The 16,950-nt window shown below is 50.6% G+C and overlaps 7 protein-coding genes across 7 annotated transcripts; 6 read left to right on the top strand and 1 right to left on the bottom strand.

Annotated features, from left to right (window-relative positions):
- Positions 1-667: 667 nt before the first annotated feature.
- Positions 668-1,888, top strand: eb1 (microtubule-binding protein BIM1; the record flags this gene model as incomplete). Its single annotated transcript, XM_056712548.1, has 6 exons — positions 668-740; positions 817-888; positions 996-1,030; positions 1,138-1,215; positions 1,281-1,762; positions 1,826-1,888. The coding sequence occupies exons 1-6, from the start codon at positions 727-729 to the stop codon at positions 1,886-1,888; spliced, it is 744 nt and encodes a 247-aa protein (XP_056566263.1). The 5' UTR covers positions 668-726.
- Positions 1,889-3,443: 1,555 nt separating this feature from the next.
- On the top strand, positions 3,444-5,076 carry N7489_006797 (uncharacterized protein; the record flags this gene model as incomplete). Its single annotated transcript, XM_056712547.1, has 2 exons — positions 3,444-4,645; positions 4,668-5,076. 2 exons carry the CDS (start codon positions 3,444-3,446, stop codon positions 5,074-5,076), a joined length of 1,611 nt encoding a protein of 536 aa, XP_056566262.1.
- A 2,070-nt stretch (positions 5,077-7,146) lies between these two features.
- On the top strand, positions 7,147-8,234 carry N7489_006796 (uncharacterized protein; the record flags this gene model as incomplete). The annotated part of the gene is made up of 2 exons (XM_056712546.1): positions 7,147-7,224; positions 7,296-8,234. 2 exons carry the CDS (start codon positions 7,147-7,149, stop codon positions 8,232-8,234), a joined length of 1,017 nt encoding a protein of 338 aa, XP_056566261.1.
- A 37-nt stretch (positions 8,235-8,271) lies between these two features.
- On the top strand, positions 8,272-11,199 carry pmcB (putative calcium-translocating P-type ATPase(PMCA-type); the record flags this gene model as incomplete). The annotated part of the gene is made up of 4 exons (XM_056712545.1): positions 8,272-8,657; positions 8,716-8,861; positions 8,923-10,345; positions 10,410-11,199. The coding sequence occupies 4 exons, from the start codon at positions 8,272-8,274 to the stop codon at positions 11,197-11,199; spliced, it is 2,745 nt and encodes a 914-aa protein (XP_056566260.1).
- A 636-nt stretch (positions 11,200-11,835) lies between these two features.
- On the top strand, positions 11,836-12,499 carry N7489_006794 (actin-related protein 2/3 complex subunit 5 family protein; the record flags this gene model as incomplete). Its single annotated transcript, XM_056712544.1, has 2 exons — positions 11,836-12,194; positions 12,277-12,499. The coding sequence occupies 2 exons, from the start codon at positions 11,836-11,838 to the stop codon at positions 12,497-12,499; spliced, it is 582 nt and encodes a 193-aa protein (XP_056566259.1).
- Positions 12,500-13,205: 706 nt separating this feature from the next.
- N7489_006793 (uncharacterized protein) lies at positions 13,206-14,424 on the bottom strand (the record flags this gene model as incomplete). The annotated part of the gene is made up of 2 exons (XM_056712543.1): positions 13,206-14,048; positions 14,143-14,424. 2 exons carry the CDS (start codon positions 14,422-14,424, stop codon positions 13,206-13,208), a joined length of 1,125 nt encoding a protein of 374 aa, XP_056566258.1.
- A 457-nt stretch (positions 14,425-14,881) lies between these two features.
- On the top strand, positions 14,882-16,840 carry N7489_006792 (putative dynactin Arp1 p62 subunit RO2; the record flags this gene model as incomplete). The annotated part of the gene is made up of 2 exons (XM_056712542.1): positions 14,882-15,264; positions 15,328-16,840. The coding sequence occupies 2 exons, from the start codon at positions 14,882-14,884 to the stop codon at positions 16,838-16,840; spliced, it is 1,896 nt and encodes a 631-aa protein (XP_056566257.1).
- Between the last annotated feature and the right edge of the window lie 110 nt (positions 16,841-16,950).

The raw sequence follows: 16,950 nt of genomic DNA, 5'->3' as shown, positions 1-16,950 counted from the left end.
TTATATATTGCTAAGCTTGTGGGAGTCGGATATGAGTTCATCTGGGTACAAATTAGACCAGGCCCTGGAGTGTTGGCAGTATAAATTCTCGCTCTTTGTTATGCTACTGCAAGATTATTTACCTAGCATACTATACATTATGGTATTATCGTGTATCACCACAATAACCGCAATTTTCAATGTCTCGTGAGTTAGTTAACTGGGTCGCCTCACGCGACAGGCATCTACAAGATCAAGATCGACCGTTTATGCTGGTCAAATATCGCGGCCGGGAAGGCGGTAGAAGCGGCGGTCAATCGGTTATGCAACAACTTGATATCCTAAGCTACAGCATGACGTCCAGGTGGGTGGTATGATATATGAGATTTGACCTGTTGCGGTGGAGTTGTGCCTCACACGACGATGTAATAGTTTCATGCACCGAGGCAATATGTCAGGCTGCGATGTGATAAATCAGGTACAATAGAACACCTCAGGCATCAAGACATTGATTAACTAATCCATCCATGATTCGCCAGAAAAAGTGGGCTAGTGCCAGTGCGATCCGTGGGATTTAGCATCAAAACAATCCCTCTACTGTTTCCCATCAACCACACAAGCAGAGACTGACAGGGAGTCCTGGTCTTGCGGTGTAATATCATCATCAAGCTCCTTTTCCGCTTAGCGCTCATTCCAGTCTCATTTCCGCTTCAGCGTTTCGATTGATAACTATTCTACCCCACCATCATGGGTGAATCCAGGTTCGGCTTTTCTCCTATTCCCCGCCATCTCGCGACCGATATGGCTTTACTGACGCCGATCAATTTATAATTTCAGACAGGAACTGCTGGCATGGCTTAACAACCTGCTGCAGCTGAACCTTACCAAGATTGAGCAGTGTGGAACTGGGTATGGTTGATCTGTATTCTCTCCTCCGACTTGTTAAAGCCTGCGGGGCGGTCGACTTTTTTTTGCATAGACTGGATGAGCTAACCTCTTATCTTGTCTCTCTATAGTGCTGCCCTTTGCCAGATTTTCGATTCAATTTTCAGTATGTAATCACGACTTGCGCAATAATAGACAGAGAGAGAGAGAGAGAGAGAGATAGGTGGTCCTGAGTTGTGGAATATATACTGACTGGTTAATTTCTTTGTTCAGTGGATGTTCCCATGTCCCGGGTCAAGTTCAACGTGAACACTGAATATGCCTACCTCCAGAACTTCAAGATCCTTCAGAGTATGTGGAGACGGGTTCCAAATCGGCCATCGACGATTCCCTTTTTAACATGTTCAATCACCCAGATGTCTTCGCCCGCCACCAGGTCAACAAGCCCATCCCCGTCCAGTCCCTCACAAAGTGCCGCATGCAGGATAACCTTGAGTTCATCCAGTGGGTTAAGAAATACTGGGACCAGCACTATCCGGGTGGTGAATACGACGCCGTCGGCCGACGCAAGGCCTCCGGCGCCCCTGCTTCCGTTGGAGGCCCCACTTCGCGTGCCCCGTCTGCTGGCAGCGCACGCCGTGGAGTGACCCCGACAGGCGGCGCCGTCCGTCCCCGAGTTGGCGGTGCGGCCAGTGGAGCGGCCACCGCTGCCCTGCAACAGGAGATCTCGACGCAGAAGGAAGCGATCGCAGGACTGGAGAAGGAGCGCGATTTCTACTTCGCCAAGTTGCGCGACATTGAGCTGCTGTTGCAGAGCGCCATTGAGGCCGACCCCGAGCTTGAAAAGGAGGAAGACACACTTGTTAAGCACATCCAGGGCATTCTATACTCGACCGAGGTCCGTTCCCTTAATCTATTCGCTGAGGATTCCCCAAACTGACGCTCGTGCGCTTCCCATCAGGACGGCTTTGAAATTCCCGCCGAAGGAGAGGAGCTTCCGGCCGACGAGCTCGAGACTTTCTAAGTGAAGCATGAGTTTTGGGCTCGAGAGGAGGAAAGATCCGATACTAATACCCCCCTCCTATTCTTTCTTGTGTTTCTTCCATTGGGTGTCAAATAAGACGAGCAGAGCACGTAGATATGGAGACAAATGCATACGTCCTATTTTTGATGGAGAGACATGGTCTGACACTTAGGCTTAAAATAGCTTTATGGAGAACCTTGGAATGTGATCGGCAAATGATTCTCCCGTTAGTACTCCGTACAACGTAGGTATGGTATTGAGTGTGGTAGTACACAATGACACATCCGTTATATTCCAAGGTTAATTCCCTAGGGAAATATTGAATTCAATACTCCGTATGTTGTACTCTGTTGACTCGAGAAACATATATATGCTAAGTTAAAGAGATTTTATTTTATGCAAGTAACCATTGTCCCTTGCCTATGTATAGAGCCATTTGACGCTAAGCCGATGATAATTAAACCTGCATGGCACACTAAACCCAAAGGAGACTAGTATCCTTGGCCAGAACCTCATCTGGGCCCTGTCACTTTTTCATTCGTTGATCCCGCGGTACCTGACGGTACCTGCGTTGAGAGAGGGCTTTTGTTTTTTTCTTTTTCATCTTATGTTCTCCTTGAATGAACAGAACACCCAGATTATAACTCAATTCCAGATATCTTCCGACATCAAGAAAGGAGGGGAAAAGGAAAAAGGGAAAAGAAGAAAAAGAAAAAGAATCTGTCGGCCCCCGAGCCTAATTCGTCAGTAACCCGGCCTAGACTAGGCCTTGATAGGGGATTGTTTGGTGCGGTCTGGGTCTTTTTCCTCCCGTTTCGCTTCTTCTCTTTCGTGTGTGTCTCGCTTTTTGTTCTTTTTCGGTCTCAATTTTTGGTTGCATTTGTACATTCATCTCTCTTAGACAACTGGGAAATCATTTGAATTGTGCCAGTGTGACCACACTGCCCTCAGAGCTGTTCACGGGTCCCGGCCTTACGCTCTCGACATATTTCAACAGTCTATATTCCCCTTTGTGGTTCCAATATCCAAAATGGATTAGGATATGAGACTGGGCTCTTGTTTTTTCCCACTCTTTTTGTCGCTCTTTTATTCCAGGTATGTGTTATCAATTCACTCGAAGCCCCCGATTTGTTTGCGTACAATGGCGTGGGGCTTCCCCAATTGAATTGACACATACTAACTTGGAACTCTGCTCAGTCGTTTGTAAGACTGCCATTCCTTCCAGGTTACTGTGCTATATCACGATATTCTTGAGCTGCTGTTCATGCTACGCTTTTCTTGATCACAACGTTTGGCTACGCTTTCGCCAACTTCCACTCCTTCAATACTGTCAACCGGGTCATTCCTTTCCCACAATCTTTCAATCCTTCCACAACTTTGGGCACGCTAGAACGTGTTTTCTTTCGTTTACTTTTAAACCTTATCAGTCCCATTCTTTGCAAAGCGTGAAGCTCAACCTCTGTGAGGATCATACATCTTTTGCTTTTGCTTTGCCTTGTCTTGACATTTGCATGTGATTGGCAATTAACGTGGACGTGTATGGAAAATTGTCAACATGGCTCATGGTCATTTTCGTCACTCGCGCATCGGCAATCTAATTAGTGCCAGGCGCCGGCGGGAAGCTGAGCTGGATGGCCAGGATGCGGGCTCTGATTTACTTGAGGATGACACATTTCAAAGCCCCATCCTCCCAGCTACTGATATGCCTCCGGAGGAAAATTGCGACTCCTCGAAAACCTCTATGCCCCTTGAGCATGGCATGAACGAATTCGATTCAATGCTTGAAAAGCGGGACGAGGCGGCCTCCCCCGACCCTACTAGTATCGAGACTGTACTGCAGATAGTCGACGCTAGCTCACAGACCCCGCTTCAGTCGACTACTACTGACTTTCCGATGACGGCATCGGATTCTACGTACGCCACTGACACCCTACCGGGCTCGGACAGCTTGCCTGCGAGTGCGACTGCGAGCGCGACTACAACTGCGACTGCAACTGAAAGTGCGAGTGCCTCTGTAGATTTAGGGCTATTAACTTCGCCGACAGCCTCTCCACTATCCGAGACCTCACTTACAAACACCGCGAATGTGGCCCAAACTTCTTCGACCACAAATGCCGCAACCCAACTTCCATCACCATTAAGATCTCCCTCAGCCGCAGTCATCAGTTCACCTGCATGGAGTTCGACTCGCCTCGTAACTTCTTCTATCTCTACGCCCTCTCTTACGACAACATCGTCCCAGGTACACAATCACTCGTCATATTCTGGTACCAGCTCCGACTCCAGTTCCAGTTCCACCTCGACAAGCTCGACTTCCAGCAGCTACACAACCTCTTCGTCAAATGTATATGGAGGCTCTGAGTCAGCTGGCTCGCCGACTGGTACCGGAACCGCGCCAACTACAAGTGAAACGCAGGGTTCGGGGCAGGGTTCGACAAGTAATCCTGCCACTCCTAAAATCGTGGGTGGCGTAGTAGGATCAGTTGCCGGTGTTGCTCTCATTCTTTTTCTCCTATTTTACTACCTCCGCCGCCGAGGGTTCTTTATGGGAAAAATGGGACGTCCCACCATGTTAGGTGATGCAGCAGCCGGGGCTGGAGCAGGGGCTCGGTCTAGAGAAGTTGTCGAGCGGCGCGAAAGCAACGACCCTCTCTTCACAGCCTCATACCTGGCCCCTGCATTCATGAAGCGCTGGCGCCAGTCAACGGCAACAACGCGCTCTGGAAGCACTGTCGACTCGGCCCCCAGCGAACGCGGGTTCCAAAAAAATTTCCGGCAGAAAGCTTCCTCCCGTCTTCACCCACGGTGGTGATGGATATGGCGGCGGACTAGACGGCGATTCTCCCACTATAACAGGCTTCCCTGCCACCTCACCAGCGTCCGGACCAATTGGGTCACCGTCCTTCTATGCTCCGCCCCCTGCCCAGCCATATGGCATGCCCCTGGACTCAAACTATACCCGTGAGGTCGAGGAGCACACCCCACCAGCACAGCCCAACCCCGTGCACCTTCCTATCTCCAGCGCGGTCAGTGTTGCCACTCCCATCACCGTTACACCAGCCCAACCGATTGCACAACCCCAGAGTGCAGTGCCCTTCGCGCCACCGCGGCCGGATGGGCTCGGCCGCAGTTTGCACAGTTTCGACGGGAGTCGAAGCAGCCGCTTCACTGAGGTCATGGATCAGTAAATGTTGATGTTGCGATACGGGACACGCGAAATGATGGAAACGAAGTGATGGGTGGGGGCACAGCCCCTCTGACATCGGACTCCGGGGCTTGTCCCCGATACCTTCTTATTGTTATTATTTTTCTGTTGGATTCTGTATGTTTGTGCTGTAAAAGCGCATTTCCTGTCTTTGATTGTCATTGTGTGGTTATATTCTCTTTTTCACTATTGATACCCCCCTCTATCTATTTTCTTTCTTCTGTTCCTATTTCTCTTACTTCTTGTTCAAATTACTTTGTCTTCATTATCTTCTTTCTCACTTACCCTTGTTAATGTCAATGTGACTTCTGTATGTAGATGACATATGCGGCGGAATTTCCAGCCCAGGTGCCCAGTTCCAGTTGCTCATCAGCCGTGTAACACCGGATATCTTGCCTCACCCCAATCCCACTATATGGCCGGCCACGCATGCTGACCACGTGGGCAATGCCGATGGGAGTAATATTATTGCTACCTAAGTATCATTTATTTTAGAACTGTTTCATCTAACATGTGAGACTACCATCGTGGTGCCACCTGAGACCAGGCTACGACATCCCTTTCCGTATTCCTGACGTGTTGAAGGAGAATAGTTTCCTTGACGCATTGCGCATGAGCCGCACTTCCAAATGGAACGCTTGTCAAGCCTCAAATGGCTAAGGAGGCCGAACTCCCATGTCATATATTTGGAGGCGCAGGTACCAGATTCGTACCAAATGAGGCTTGAATATTGGCCTCTTCTCAACTGTATCCGCATCTACGCGTCCTGCGACCAAATATAGGCTGTCTTTTCCGATACAGCCACTGTTCCGTAGGTGCGGTGTGCGAGTACGAGTGCTTCTGCCTACAACATAGCTACGAGCCTTGAGGTAGGCTTTTCCTGGAATGAATTGGCCCAATCCATTGTTACCTATTGCACTGCCCTTCCGTGACCAAGCTGGTTATGTCTCTTGTCTCCCGGGTCATACTAGAGCTCAAGAGGCTCCAGTCATAGGAAGAGCCGCACCGCCACATGATTTAAAGCACCGCCACAAAACGCCACAGAAGGCGATCTGGTCCTCTACGCCTCCTTTCACCCGGGAAACCCCAACATCAAGTCACTCACGGAGTGGACGAGGTACGGATCCGGGGCTTGCGAGATCAAGATCAAGTATTTCGGTCGTGTGCCTTGATAGGTTCTGACAATGCCGCGTGCTTATGATGCGCACAGTCTAGCCGCTCATCAAGTGGACACCTACCCCGTCTCCAGCCTAGAACAGTCACAATCAAGCCCCATGATGCAACGAGACTGGTCTTTGCCTCCTTACTTGCGCCATGGTCAAACAATTAAATGCCAATACATCCACAATATGTCGAGGTAAATGATGGCCAATGATTGGGTGCTCTGTGAGGCGCAGCAGTTGTCCTCTCCACAGTGAGAAAACCCAATTTGACCGCAACGCCCTCGCATTGGACGACTGCACTTGGCGTCACGCTATTCAACACCCGCTGATCCCAGGATTTAGCTATGCAGCATGGATGTGAAGAAACGAGTTTGAGAAAAAAGAAGCCCGGCGCTTACATTCCTCAGCTTTTTCGGTATGCCTATGAACTTCGCCTTTGACATACATCATACACGGAGCTTTGAAGCCCCTGTTCGAGACAAAGCTTACCGCTTGTAACCCTGGGAAAGGGGGCTGTGTTGGGGTCCCCAGGGTAATAAGTGGCACATCCTCTTTCAACAGTCTATATATTATATTTTCTTATATTTTTACTTTTTTTCACCTTTTCAATATTCTCTGGTGGATATAATATATCCCTCTTATACATACTTGGCATTCTTTGCTGCGCTCGTTGCGAATTACCAGAAAATTCTCAACTAAATCCTCGGCGTCTCTGGGCATCCGTCCTTGGAAGTACACAGCCCCGTTGAGAGGGGAAAAACAAAAGGTCTTGTCACCCCAACACACGAGACCTTTTTTGCATCATAGAAGTATTACATGAACCTCTATATGACCTGCTTTTACATTTGATTCGCATATTCTTTTCGGAAGATCTCCGTGCGATTCGCACCATGTCTTCTCCAAATGACTCCTCCCATCAGGGTTCACTATTAAGCCCTGTTATAGTGACGGACTTTTCGGGCAGAGAGGTTAGTAACCCAAGCCATCATATAAACTGAACGCTTTCGCTAACTATCCTAACTTTTTCTTATCTTTACAGCGATCTATATCTACAGCCTCTTCAGCGTGGTCGGGCCCTACAGATCTAAATCACAGCCCAACTTCTCCTGTCTCACCAGATATGGCGTGGAATCAACCAGATCCAGGCCGGTTGATGGTTCAAGATGCCTCACATCGACCGTCGCCGTCGATCGATGGCGATACATTGCGTCCGCGGGCGGACTCATTTGCTTCTTCTGCTGATACCGTAGTTCGCTCCCGGGCGAACTCCGAAATAGACCCAAATTCCAAAGCTGTCTATGACGATGTATCGCTGTCGGATGCTTTGAGACCAGATCCGAGGAATGAATCTGATTTCCAAGTGGAGGATAATCGGTTTGCGTTTTCCCCGGGTCAACTAAACAAAATGCAGAACCCGAAGTCCCTGGCTGCTTTCCATGCTCTTGGCGGGTTGCAGGGTCTGGAGCGCGGTTTGCGAACAGATCTCAATGCCGGTTTGTCCATAGATGAAGGGCGGCTGGAGGGCACTGTCGAGTTCAAGGATGTGGCACCTTCGCAAGATACATCTACAACATCTCCACCAAAATATGACGCTGCAGCACCAGCACCGGTGTCATCTGGTAGCGGCTCCCCCTTCGAAGACCGGGTTCGTGTCTTCAGTCAGAACAAACTACCCGCTCGGAAATCGACCGGATTCTTCAAGCTATTTTGGGCTGCATATAACGACAAAATTATTATATTATTGACTGTCGCCGCCGTCATCTCACTATCCTTGGGGATATACGAGACCGTGGACGAAGGCACAGGCGTCGACTGGGTGGAAGGAGTTGCCATCTGCGTGGCAATCTTGATTGTCACGATTGTCACAGCTGTCAACGATTGGCAAAAGGAGAGACAATTTGCCAAACTCAATAAAAGAGCAAGTCTTCCCCCGCCAACCCAGAAAGTGAGCGCAGCTAACATCCTAGCAGAACGATGACCGAGAAGTCAAAGTCACCCGCTCAGGCAAAACCAACATGGTTTCGGTCTACGATATCATGGTCGGTGACATCCTCCATCTCGAGGCTGGAGATTCCATCCCCGCAGATGGCATTTTAGTTTCAGGTTACGGCGTGAAGTGCGACGAGTCTTCCGCTACCGGCGAGTCGGATCAAATGAAAAAGACCAACGGCCATGAAGTCTGGCAGCAAATTATCGACGGCAAGGCAACGAAGAAACTCGACCCGTTCCTGATCTCCGGCAGCAAGGTCCTTGAAGGTGTCGGGACTTATGTCGTCACCAGTGTTGGGCCTTATTCCACCTACGGACGGATCTTGCTGTCGCTGCAGACTCCTAATGACCCAACGCCGCTTCAGGTCAAGCTGGGTAGGCTCGCAGATTGGATTGGATATTTGGGTACAGGGTGAGTCGGCCATTCCTGCGTTCCTTTCGTTGTACAGGTTACTGATGATAATTGATAGAGCTGCTGGTATTCTGTTCTTCGTTTTGCTCTTCCGATTTGTAGCCAATCTTCCTAACCACCCGGAGATGACCGGTGCTATGAAAGGCAAAGAGTTTGTGGATATCCTTATTGTTGCTGTTACGGTTATTGTCGTCGCTATTCCAGGTAAGCGCTAATGTTTTGCCGAATTATTTGGAACTCTACTGACATCCACGTTCTTTGCTAGAGGGCCTTCCGTTAGCAGTAACACTGGCTTTGGCCTTTGCTACCACACGAATGGTCAAGGAGAACAACCTCGTCCGCGTCCTCCGTGCATGCGAGACAATGGGCAACGCTACAGTCATCTGCTCTGATAAGACAGGTACATTGACACAGAACAAAATGACTGTTGTGGCCGGAACCTGGGGCTCGGATCAGGACTTCAGCCAGAGAACCGAAGATGCAGATGTGGAAGGTTCAACGACTATTTCGGCAGTTTCCCAGAAATTGTCGGCTCCCGTCAAAGATCTGATCATCAAGAGCATCGCTTTGAACTCGACTGCCTTTGAACAGGAAAAAGACGGCTCCATTGACTTTGTCGGCAGTAAGACTGAGGTGGCGATGCTTCAGTTGGCCCGGGATTATATGGGTATGGATCTTGTCTCGGAGCGTGGCTCCGCTGAAATCGTCCAATTGATTCCTTTTGACTCCGCCAGGAAGTGCATGGGTGTTGTTTACCGTGTCCCTGGTGTTGGCCACCGACTGCTTGTCAAGGGTGCGTCCGAGTTGATGGTCGGCACCTGCACCTCAAAGATCGTCAACATTGATACTGCCAAAGAAAGGCCCGATGTGGAAGACCTTTCTGAGTCACAGAAGAAGGGCATCCTGGACATCATCGACAACTATGCTCACAAGTCTCTTCGGACGATTGGCATGGTCTACAAGGATTTCGCAAGCTGGCCCCCGAGAGAAGCCAAGCATTCTGAAGATTCTGCCGCAAACTTCGAAGATTTCTTCCATAGTATGACTTGGGTCGGAGTTGTGGGTATCCAAGACCCTCTTCGCCCCGAAGTCCCATCAGCCATTCGCAAATGCCACTCGGCAGGCGTCCAGGTCAAGATGGTGACCGGTGACAATGTTGCCACTGCCACCGCTATTGCAACCTCTTGCGGAATCAAGACGGAGGGTGGATTGGTCATGGAAGGTCCGAAGTTCCGCCAGCTTACAAACGAAGAGATGGATGAAGTGGTTCCTCGCCTGCAGGTGCTGGCACGATCATCCCCCGAAGACAAGCGAATCTTGGTCGAACGGCTCAAGGTCCTCGGTGAGACGGTCGCTGTAACAGGTGATGGTACCAATGACGGTCCGGCTCTGCGAACCGCAGATGTCGGCTTCTCCATGGGTATCGCTGGTACTGAGGTCGCCAAGGAGGCTAGTTCGATTATCCTTCTGGATGATAACTTCAGTTCCATTATCACAGCTATCTCCTGGGGACGAGCTGTCAATGACGCCGTTGCCAAGTTTTTGCAATTCCAGATCACGGTCAATATCACAGCCGTGATCCTCACCTTTGTCTCGTCGGTGTACAGCAGTGATAACACCAGTGTCTTGACAGCTGTGCAGCTGCTCTGGGTGAACCTGATTATGGACACCTTCGCCGCTCTTGCCTTGTAAGTTTTCCTTCTCGTTATTTTATGTTTGCTTAGGCTTTTTGCTAACGTTTCGGGAAAACAGAGCCACGGATGCCCCGACTGAAAAGATTCTCGACCGCAAACCTGTCCCCAAACACGTCTCCCTCTTTACATTGACCATGTGGAAGATGATCCTCGGTCAAGCAGTATACCAGCTCGCTGTCACATTCATGCTCTATTTCGCAGGCGACAAGCTCCTCGACGCCCATCTCAGCACCGAACCCGAGATGCGCGAAAAGCAGCTCTCGACCGTGGTGTTCAACACGTTCGTGTGGATGCAGATCTTCAACGAATTCAACAACCGTCGCCTCGACAACAAGTTCAATATCTTCGAAGGCATGTTCCGCAACTACTGGTTCCTAGGAATCAACACCGTCATGGTCGCTGGTCAGGTCATGATCGTCTACGTGGGCGGCCAGGCATTCAGCGTGACTCGCTTGAGTAGCACCCTCTGGGGTGTGTGCATCGTCTGTGCTATTGCCTGTTTGCCCTGGGCTATCGTGCTCCGACTTATTCCCGACCGCCATTTCGGAATTGTCTTCAATGCCGTCGTTGGCGGTATGTCCTTTGTTTTGCGCCCAATTTCTAAGGGATTCAAGGCAATTGGTCGTGGTATCAGGTCTTTATTTAGACCTGTGAAGCGTTTCACTGGCCGGGCTCTCAAGAAGCAAGACTCAGATGATGTAGCTGAGTTGAATCCGCAGCCCATCAAGTCTGATGATCTCGAACAAGCTCCTGAGAAACTTGTGAGCAAGCCAGAGCCTTCTCCTGAGCGTCCTTCGACGCCTCCTCCTGTCGTGGTACCCCCCATCACAATTACGACCTCTCCTTAGTTTGACATTTTAGCGTTGGTGTTATTAGCATTGGTTGGCTGTTTGATATTTATTTGTTGTTTATTGTATATAAAGCATCAGGTTCGATAGAATATGTGTATAGTTATATACCACCAAAAACGACACTCCTGCATTAATTATGAAATTTAATTTTCTACGTTGAAAAATCCCAGTAACCCAGTAGCCCTACGCATTTACCCAGAATACTAGTTAACTAGTTAGTTATAAAATCAACCGTCTCAGGCAACTGGGTTTAAGATACTGTGTTTGCCTCAGGCCACAACACCCCGTCTCCCAAGTGTCCAGCTCCATCTCCCGTGGACTCCCCAATTGACTCCGCATTGCCCTGTCGACTCACCTTGTCACCTATCTGTGATCAGTTAATCTGATCTCTGTCTCTCCCAAACACACATTGATCTTTTATCCTATCCCCATTGGATCTCATATCGGAGAGGTTCACACGTCACTACCTAATCTCCCCGCTTCCGCCCACCGCACCGATATACCAAACAGACCAACAGGCAGCTCCCCACAAAGCTTCCACAACACCAAACCAATCCGACTGGCTTGATCAACAACTTGATCGAGACCCATTCCTACTCTGTTTCCGCCCTTAACCAAACCCCAGCCGCCACCATGTCGCAAATCAACTACCGCACCATCAACGTTGATGCCCTGGACCCCGAGTCCTCGGCGAACTTCCCCATGGAATCCCTCCTGCCCGCCACACTCCCCCAGGCCGCAAGCGCCAGTGACGCCGCCAGTGCCGCCGCACAGGTGCGCCAGATGCTGCGCGGCGGTGACCCGGAGGGCGCTCTGCGGACAGTCCTCGACACGGCGCCGCTGGGCGGTGACGACCGCGCCAAGGAGGTGCATCTTGCTACCGTCATCGATGTGTTGCAGGGTATCCGGCAGGGCGAGATGACCCGCATTCTGGAGGGCGTGTGCAGCGGGGATGGCGGGGCTGAGCGGGCGGATTGCTTGATGAAATACCTGTACGTGGAACTACTGTTTCGACTGCCGGGGGCATTGTCTGGTGGAAAATCGTGGATTTGATTGCTGATTTATTAATAACAGGTACAAGGGGATGTCCTCGGCTGCTCCTGGTAGCGGCACCCAGACGCCGAAGAAGCCCGTTTCGCCTCAGGATACGGGCTTCTCGCAGATCCAGGCTCGCAACTTGGGTGAAGGTGGTGGTGGCCAGCAGATGAGCGTTTTGCTGAGCTGGCACGAGAGGCTTGTGGAGATTGCTGGTACTGGGTCGATTGTGCGGGTCATGACTGATCGTAGGACCGTTTGAGTGGAGAAAACAGCATCGGATGGAGGTTCGTTTCTTATGATTTACATTTGACTGTGTTTTTGTTCTTGTCTTGGTAGAGACCTGCATTCCATACATATCCTGTGGATGATATCTCACCAGTGTCGCTTTAAGCGTAGTTCTACAAATAGAATAGTTATCACGTTCTATCTATTTATCGTCCTCTAACCCCGCAAGTTTACCATAGTGTGCTTTTCTCGAAATACAGACGTTTAATCCTGATCTTAATCCCTACTTAGGCTAATAAGCGCTAATATTAGACAGATGCTATCCTCTACGAGGAAACTCGAGCCAGACTAGAACACTTTCGCAGCCTGGGATGGCTCCCCCTAAATTCCAAGCATAAGACGTTAGAAGGTATCGCTATTATTAAACGCTACTAGCGGAAGTGAGCACTTATCCAATATGCAAGAGAATAGGTATTATATATAATCGTAAAAAGACTCCGCTGAATTCCTACTTTCGGTAGTTTTCCTAGAGCATACAGAAGTGCAAACCAGCTTCACCAATTTGCACTCTTGTATTCTTTCCATGTAGGAGTTTTAACTGCTATCACACAGCCTTACTTTTCCGCAGCCAACCCTAAGGCAAAACTAACCCGAAAAGGAAATTCACAGGTCCTAATATTATATATTATAATGTGACAAAAATGTTGGGCTCTCTCTCTTTGCCCTCTTGTTCCCATTCTTCATGGTTTACTAAAGTCACCTCCCTCAAGGATGTCCTTGAGGTTAACATCGCCGCTGCCACGCTGCAACGGCTGTGCCTGGCCTTTGCCTTCCTTCCATCCAATCATATAGATCAACCGGAACGTTGCCGGGATACCACGCGCACCTTCCTCCATATGCAGGGAACGATATATAGCCTCATTAGCCAGCAAAACATCCCGCGAAAGCGGTGCCAAGTCACGGTTCATGATTGCGTTACCCTCGCCCATCGCCTGCAAATCCTGCATGAGCGCAAAGGTATCCGGGAACTCGACCACAATATCCTCAACATCAACAGTAAGCATCTTGAACCCAGTACGGGTCAACAAGCTCCCGACATCCTTGACATCCGCCAGAGGCGACACATGCGGACTCACACCGCCGCGCCGCTCCATATCAGCCAGCTGCAGCGACCCACGCAGCTCGTACAGCGTATCGCCACCAAACATCGCCGCGATAAACGGCGCATCGGGCTTGAGTATTGTGTTCACTTGTTCCAGGAGTGCGGGCAGGTCGTTGATCCAGTGGATCGAGAGTGAGGAGAGCACGGCGTCGAAGCTGTTTGGTGCGTATGGCAATGTCTCCAGGTCTGGAATTACATCGCGCTGGATGTCAATCTCCTTGTTAAACTGCTCGTTCTCGTCGCGGTGGAGCAGCGCGTGCGACGTCTCCACGCATGTCAGCTTCGAGATCTTGTTTGATAGTGGTGGTGTGATCGTTCCTTCCGGCATGACCGAGTCGATATTTGGGGATGTGAGAGCTCGGGCGATGTTGCAGCTGTTTGCACCTAGATCTAGAACGTTTGGGAAGTCACGTTTAATGTCCTATTCATGGCGAGAGAAGCTCTTGTCAGTGGGTGTGTCTTTTTCCTTTCTACTTCTGCGCTTTCTCCCGCGCTTGTTTCGCTAAGTAACTTACTAGTAAGCGCTCGCATAATCGCATCGCTACTTCATCTTTCAGGTAGTCGACTTTTCGACTCTCTTCGACGTTCCGGGCTGCCCGATCTTTTTGGAGGTGCTTGACTTTGCGGTTGAAGACCTCAAGCATTGGGTTACCGGGCGTTTGGCTGGCATATTTTCGAACAGTAATTGTTGGAGCGAAGCACCGCCTTGAGAGGCCGGCTCGAAATGTCTGTAGAGGAATCATTGTGGCTGTAGAATGGATATGGAGGATTCTAAACCCGCAAGCATGCAAGTCCATGGTTTTGCGGCGATAGCGGGCAGAAAATGGCGGGATCTGACGTCGATTGTTGATGCGGGAGAGCTCCCTCTCCGCGGACCGTGGACTTCCTGCAATTGACGTTTTCGAGACACTTGGCCTCGTGTAAGTTCGCTCTCCCGAATTGTGCATATTGTGCATAGTACATTGAGCGTGACAGAATCATTGCAACCGCTGCGCAAGTAAGTCCTCGCGCGCCAAACACCCTCCTCTCAGGGTCTCCGATTTGGCGCAACAGGGTTGTGACCCCGAATATTGAGATATTCTTACTCGAAAGGCCAAACCATCAGATAGCTACGGATTTGCTATCGGCCAACCTGTCTACTCCATCACGCTATCCAGCTTCGAACCCCACAGAGACGAAGGATGATTTGATCCAAGTACATGTCTCGAAAGTTACCATACACCATCTCGCCCACAACACCACGTCGATATCAAAATGTCGCGTCCTTTCCCGTATACATACATATCATGCCCCTGCGCCGACACCCCTGTTCCCGATCCAGCTAGGAAGCGAAGGTCGAGGGAGTCCCCGCAGAAATCGCCGCAAAAACCACCACCCGAGCGGGCAAACACAGACCAAGATAAGAAGTTGTCAGCAAAAGAGGAGGAACAAGGAGAGGACGAGGATGAAGAGCAAACCTTTGATCCGCGCTCTCCACGGTCCAATTTCTCGCTGTATCCGCCTGAACAGCTTCTCTACTGCGAGGAGTGTCACCAGATCAAATGCCCCCGGTGTATTACGGAGGAGATTGTGAGCTGGTACTGTCCTAGCTGCTTGTTTGAAACGCCGAGCAGTATGGTACGGAGTGATGGTAATCGGTATGTACTAGAGGGTGTGAAGAGTTGTATTTCGAGTATCTACTAACGCGTGCATACCTATAGATGTGGCCGAAATTGCTTCAATTGTCCTGTCTGCACGGCACCGCTGGCTGTAAGTACCATTGAGAATGCTACAGGAAACGCACCTCAACAGGGTCCGTGGGTGTTGTCTTGTGGATACTGTCTCTGGACGACGCTAGACATCGGGATCAAATTCGACAAGCCGACAAATATTCGCAGTCAGCTGCAAAAGATGACAGATTCTACTCCCCCGGCTGCTCTCGACCGCTCCAGACAAGCTTCCCGCACTTTTGGAGATCTGAAACATCCGTTGTCCAGCTATGCCTCGATTGACGAGCAATCCAATGCGCGCGAGCGTGACGGAGAGCAAGCTGCACCAAAAGAAGACCAGGGTGCACCACCAATGGGCATGGATGCCCGGTTTGCGGCCCTGAAGAACTTCTACCGTACACAGATCTCTGAGACATCAAACTCGCCAAATGACCATCTTAGCTCAGAATTTGGGTTCTCCTCGCCCGGCGCCCTAAACCGGCTCATGTCTCTCTACGCATCCTCGTCGCGTCTAAGCGGGCTATATGGCGGCAGCAAGAAGCCCAAATCCAAGCCGCCTGTTATGCGCGAAGCCCTGACAGCAAGCGAGGGCCTCCAGGTCGCCTCAGAAAACAGCGAGACGGACATGATTGCACGACTTCAGTCTCCAGAATGTGGCTGGGATGGCATGGCCTCGATAGATCAGCGCGCAACCCAATCACCGGATGCCCGCTTCATCGACGATCTCCTCCCACTTCCAGTCCTCCTCCGCACCAAGCGAGCCAAGCGCTGCAAGTCGTGCAAGCACATCCTCGTGAAGCCCGAGAGCAAGCCACAGTCTACTCGCTTCCGCATCCGCCTCATTGCCCTCAGCTACATTCCCCTCCCAACCCTCCGCCCTCTAGCCCCTTCTTCCTCATCAGCCCTCCCAGCCATGGCCCCAACTTCCGACCTCAACTCCCTCCCACCCCTGCGCCCAATCCACATCCTTCTTACCCTAAAAAATCACATGTTTGACCCCGTCCGTATCACCCTCGCCACGCCCCCCGTAACCCCAGGCCGCGTGGCAACGAAAGTCACCGTTCTCTCTCCGCAGTTCGAGATCGGCGCGAACAGCGATGTTTGGGACGAAGCGTTACAGGGTGCCTCTGCGCCTTTAACGAGTGACTCTCGTTCCTCGGCTCTACGCGGAGTCCCCGAGGCAGGCAAGGTGTGGGATAAAGGTCGGAACTGGACGACCGTCGTGTTGGAGGTTGTCCCTGGTACGTTGCCTGGGAGTAGTGCAGAAGGTGGCGACGGCAATCCCAACACCGAGACTAATGATGAGGACGTCTTGGCGGTTGCGGCTTCCAGGCAGGATGAGGATGTGCTTGAGATTCCGGTCTTTGTGCATATGGATTGGGATGCGGATGCACAGCTTGATCAGCAGAATGTTGGGAAGGGATCTAAGCCTGATGACAAGGTTACCAGGGAGTTGGCTTATTGGATGGTGCTTGGTGTGGGCAGGATTCAGCCTTCGTTGTAGACAATAGGGGATGTCATCGTTTGTTCATATTCGTGTCGACTGGTTTGCGTTTTATATCTTTCATACCCCGAGTGTACTTGTTTTTCTCCCCGTTCATAGAAGCATCTACC

Source organism: Penicillium chrysogenum, assembly GCF_028827035.1.
Source record: "Penicillium chrysogenum strain IBT 35668 chromosome Unknown utg000004l_segment0_segment0, whole genome shotgun sequence".
Classification (NCBI taxonomy): domain Eukaryota; kingdom Fungi; phylum Ascomycota; class Eurotiomycetes; order Eurotiales; family Aspergillaceae; genus Penicillium; species Penicillium chrysogenum.
Note: the sequence above shows the minus strand (reverse complement) of the source record. Positions and strands in the feature narration are given on the sequence as shown.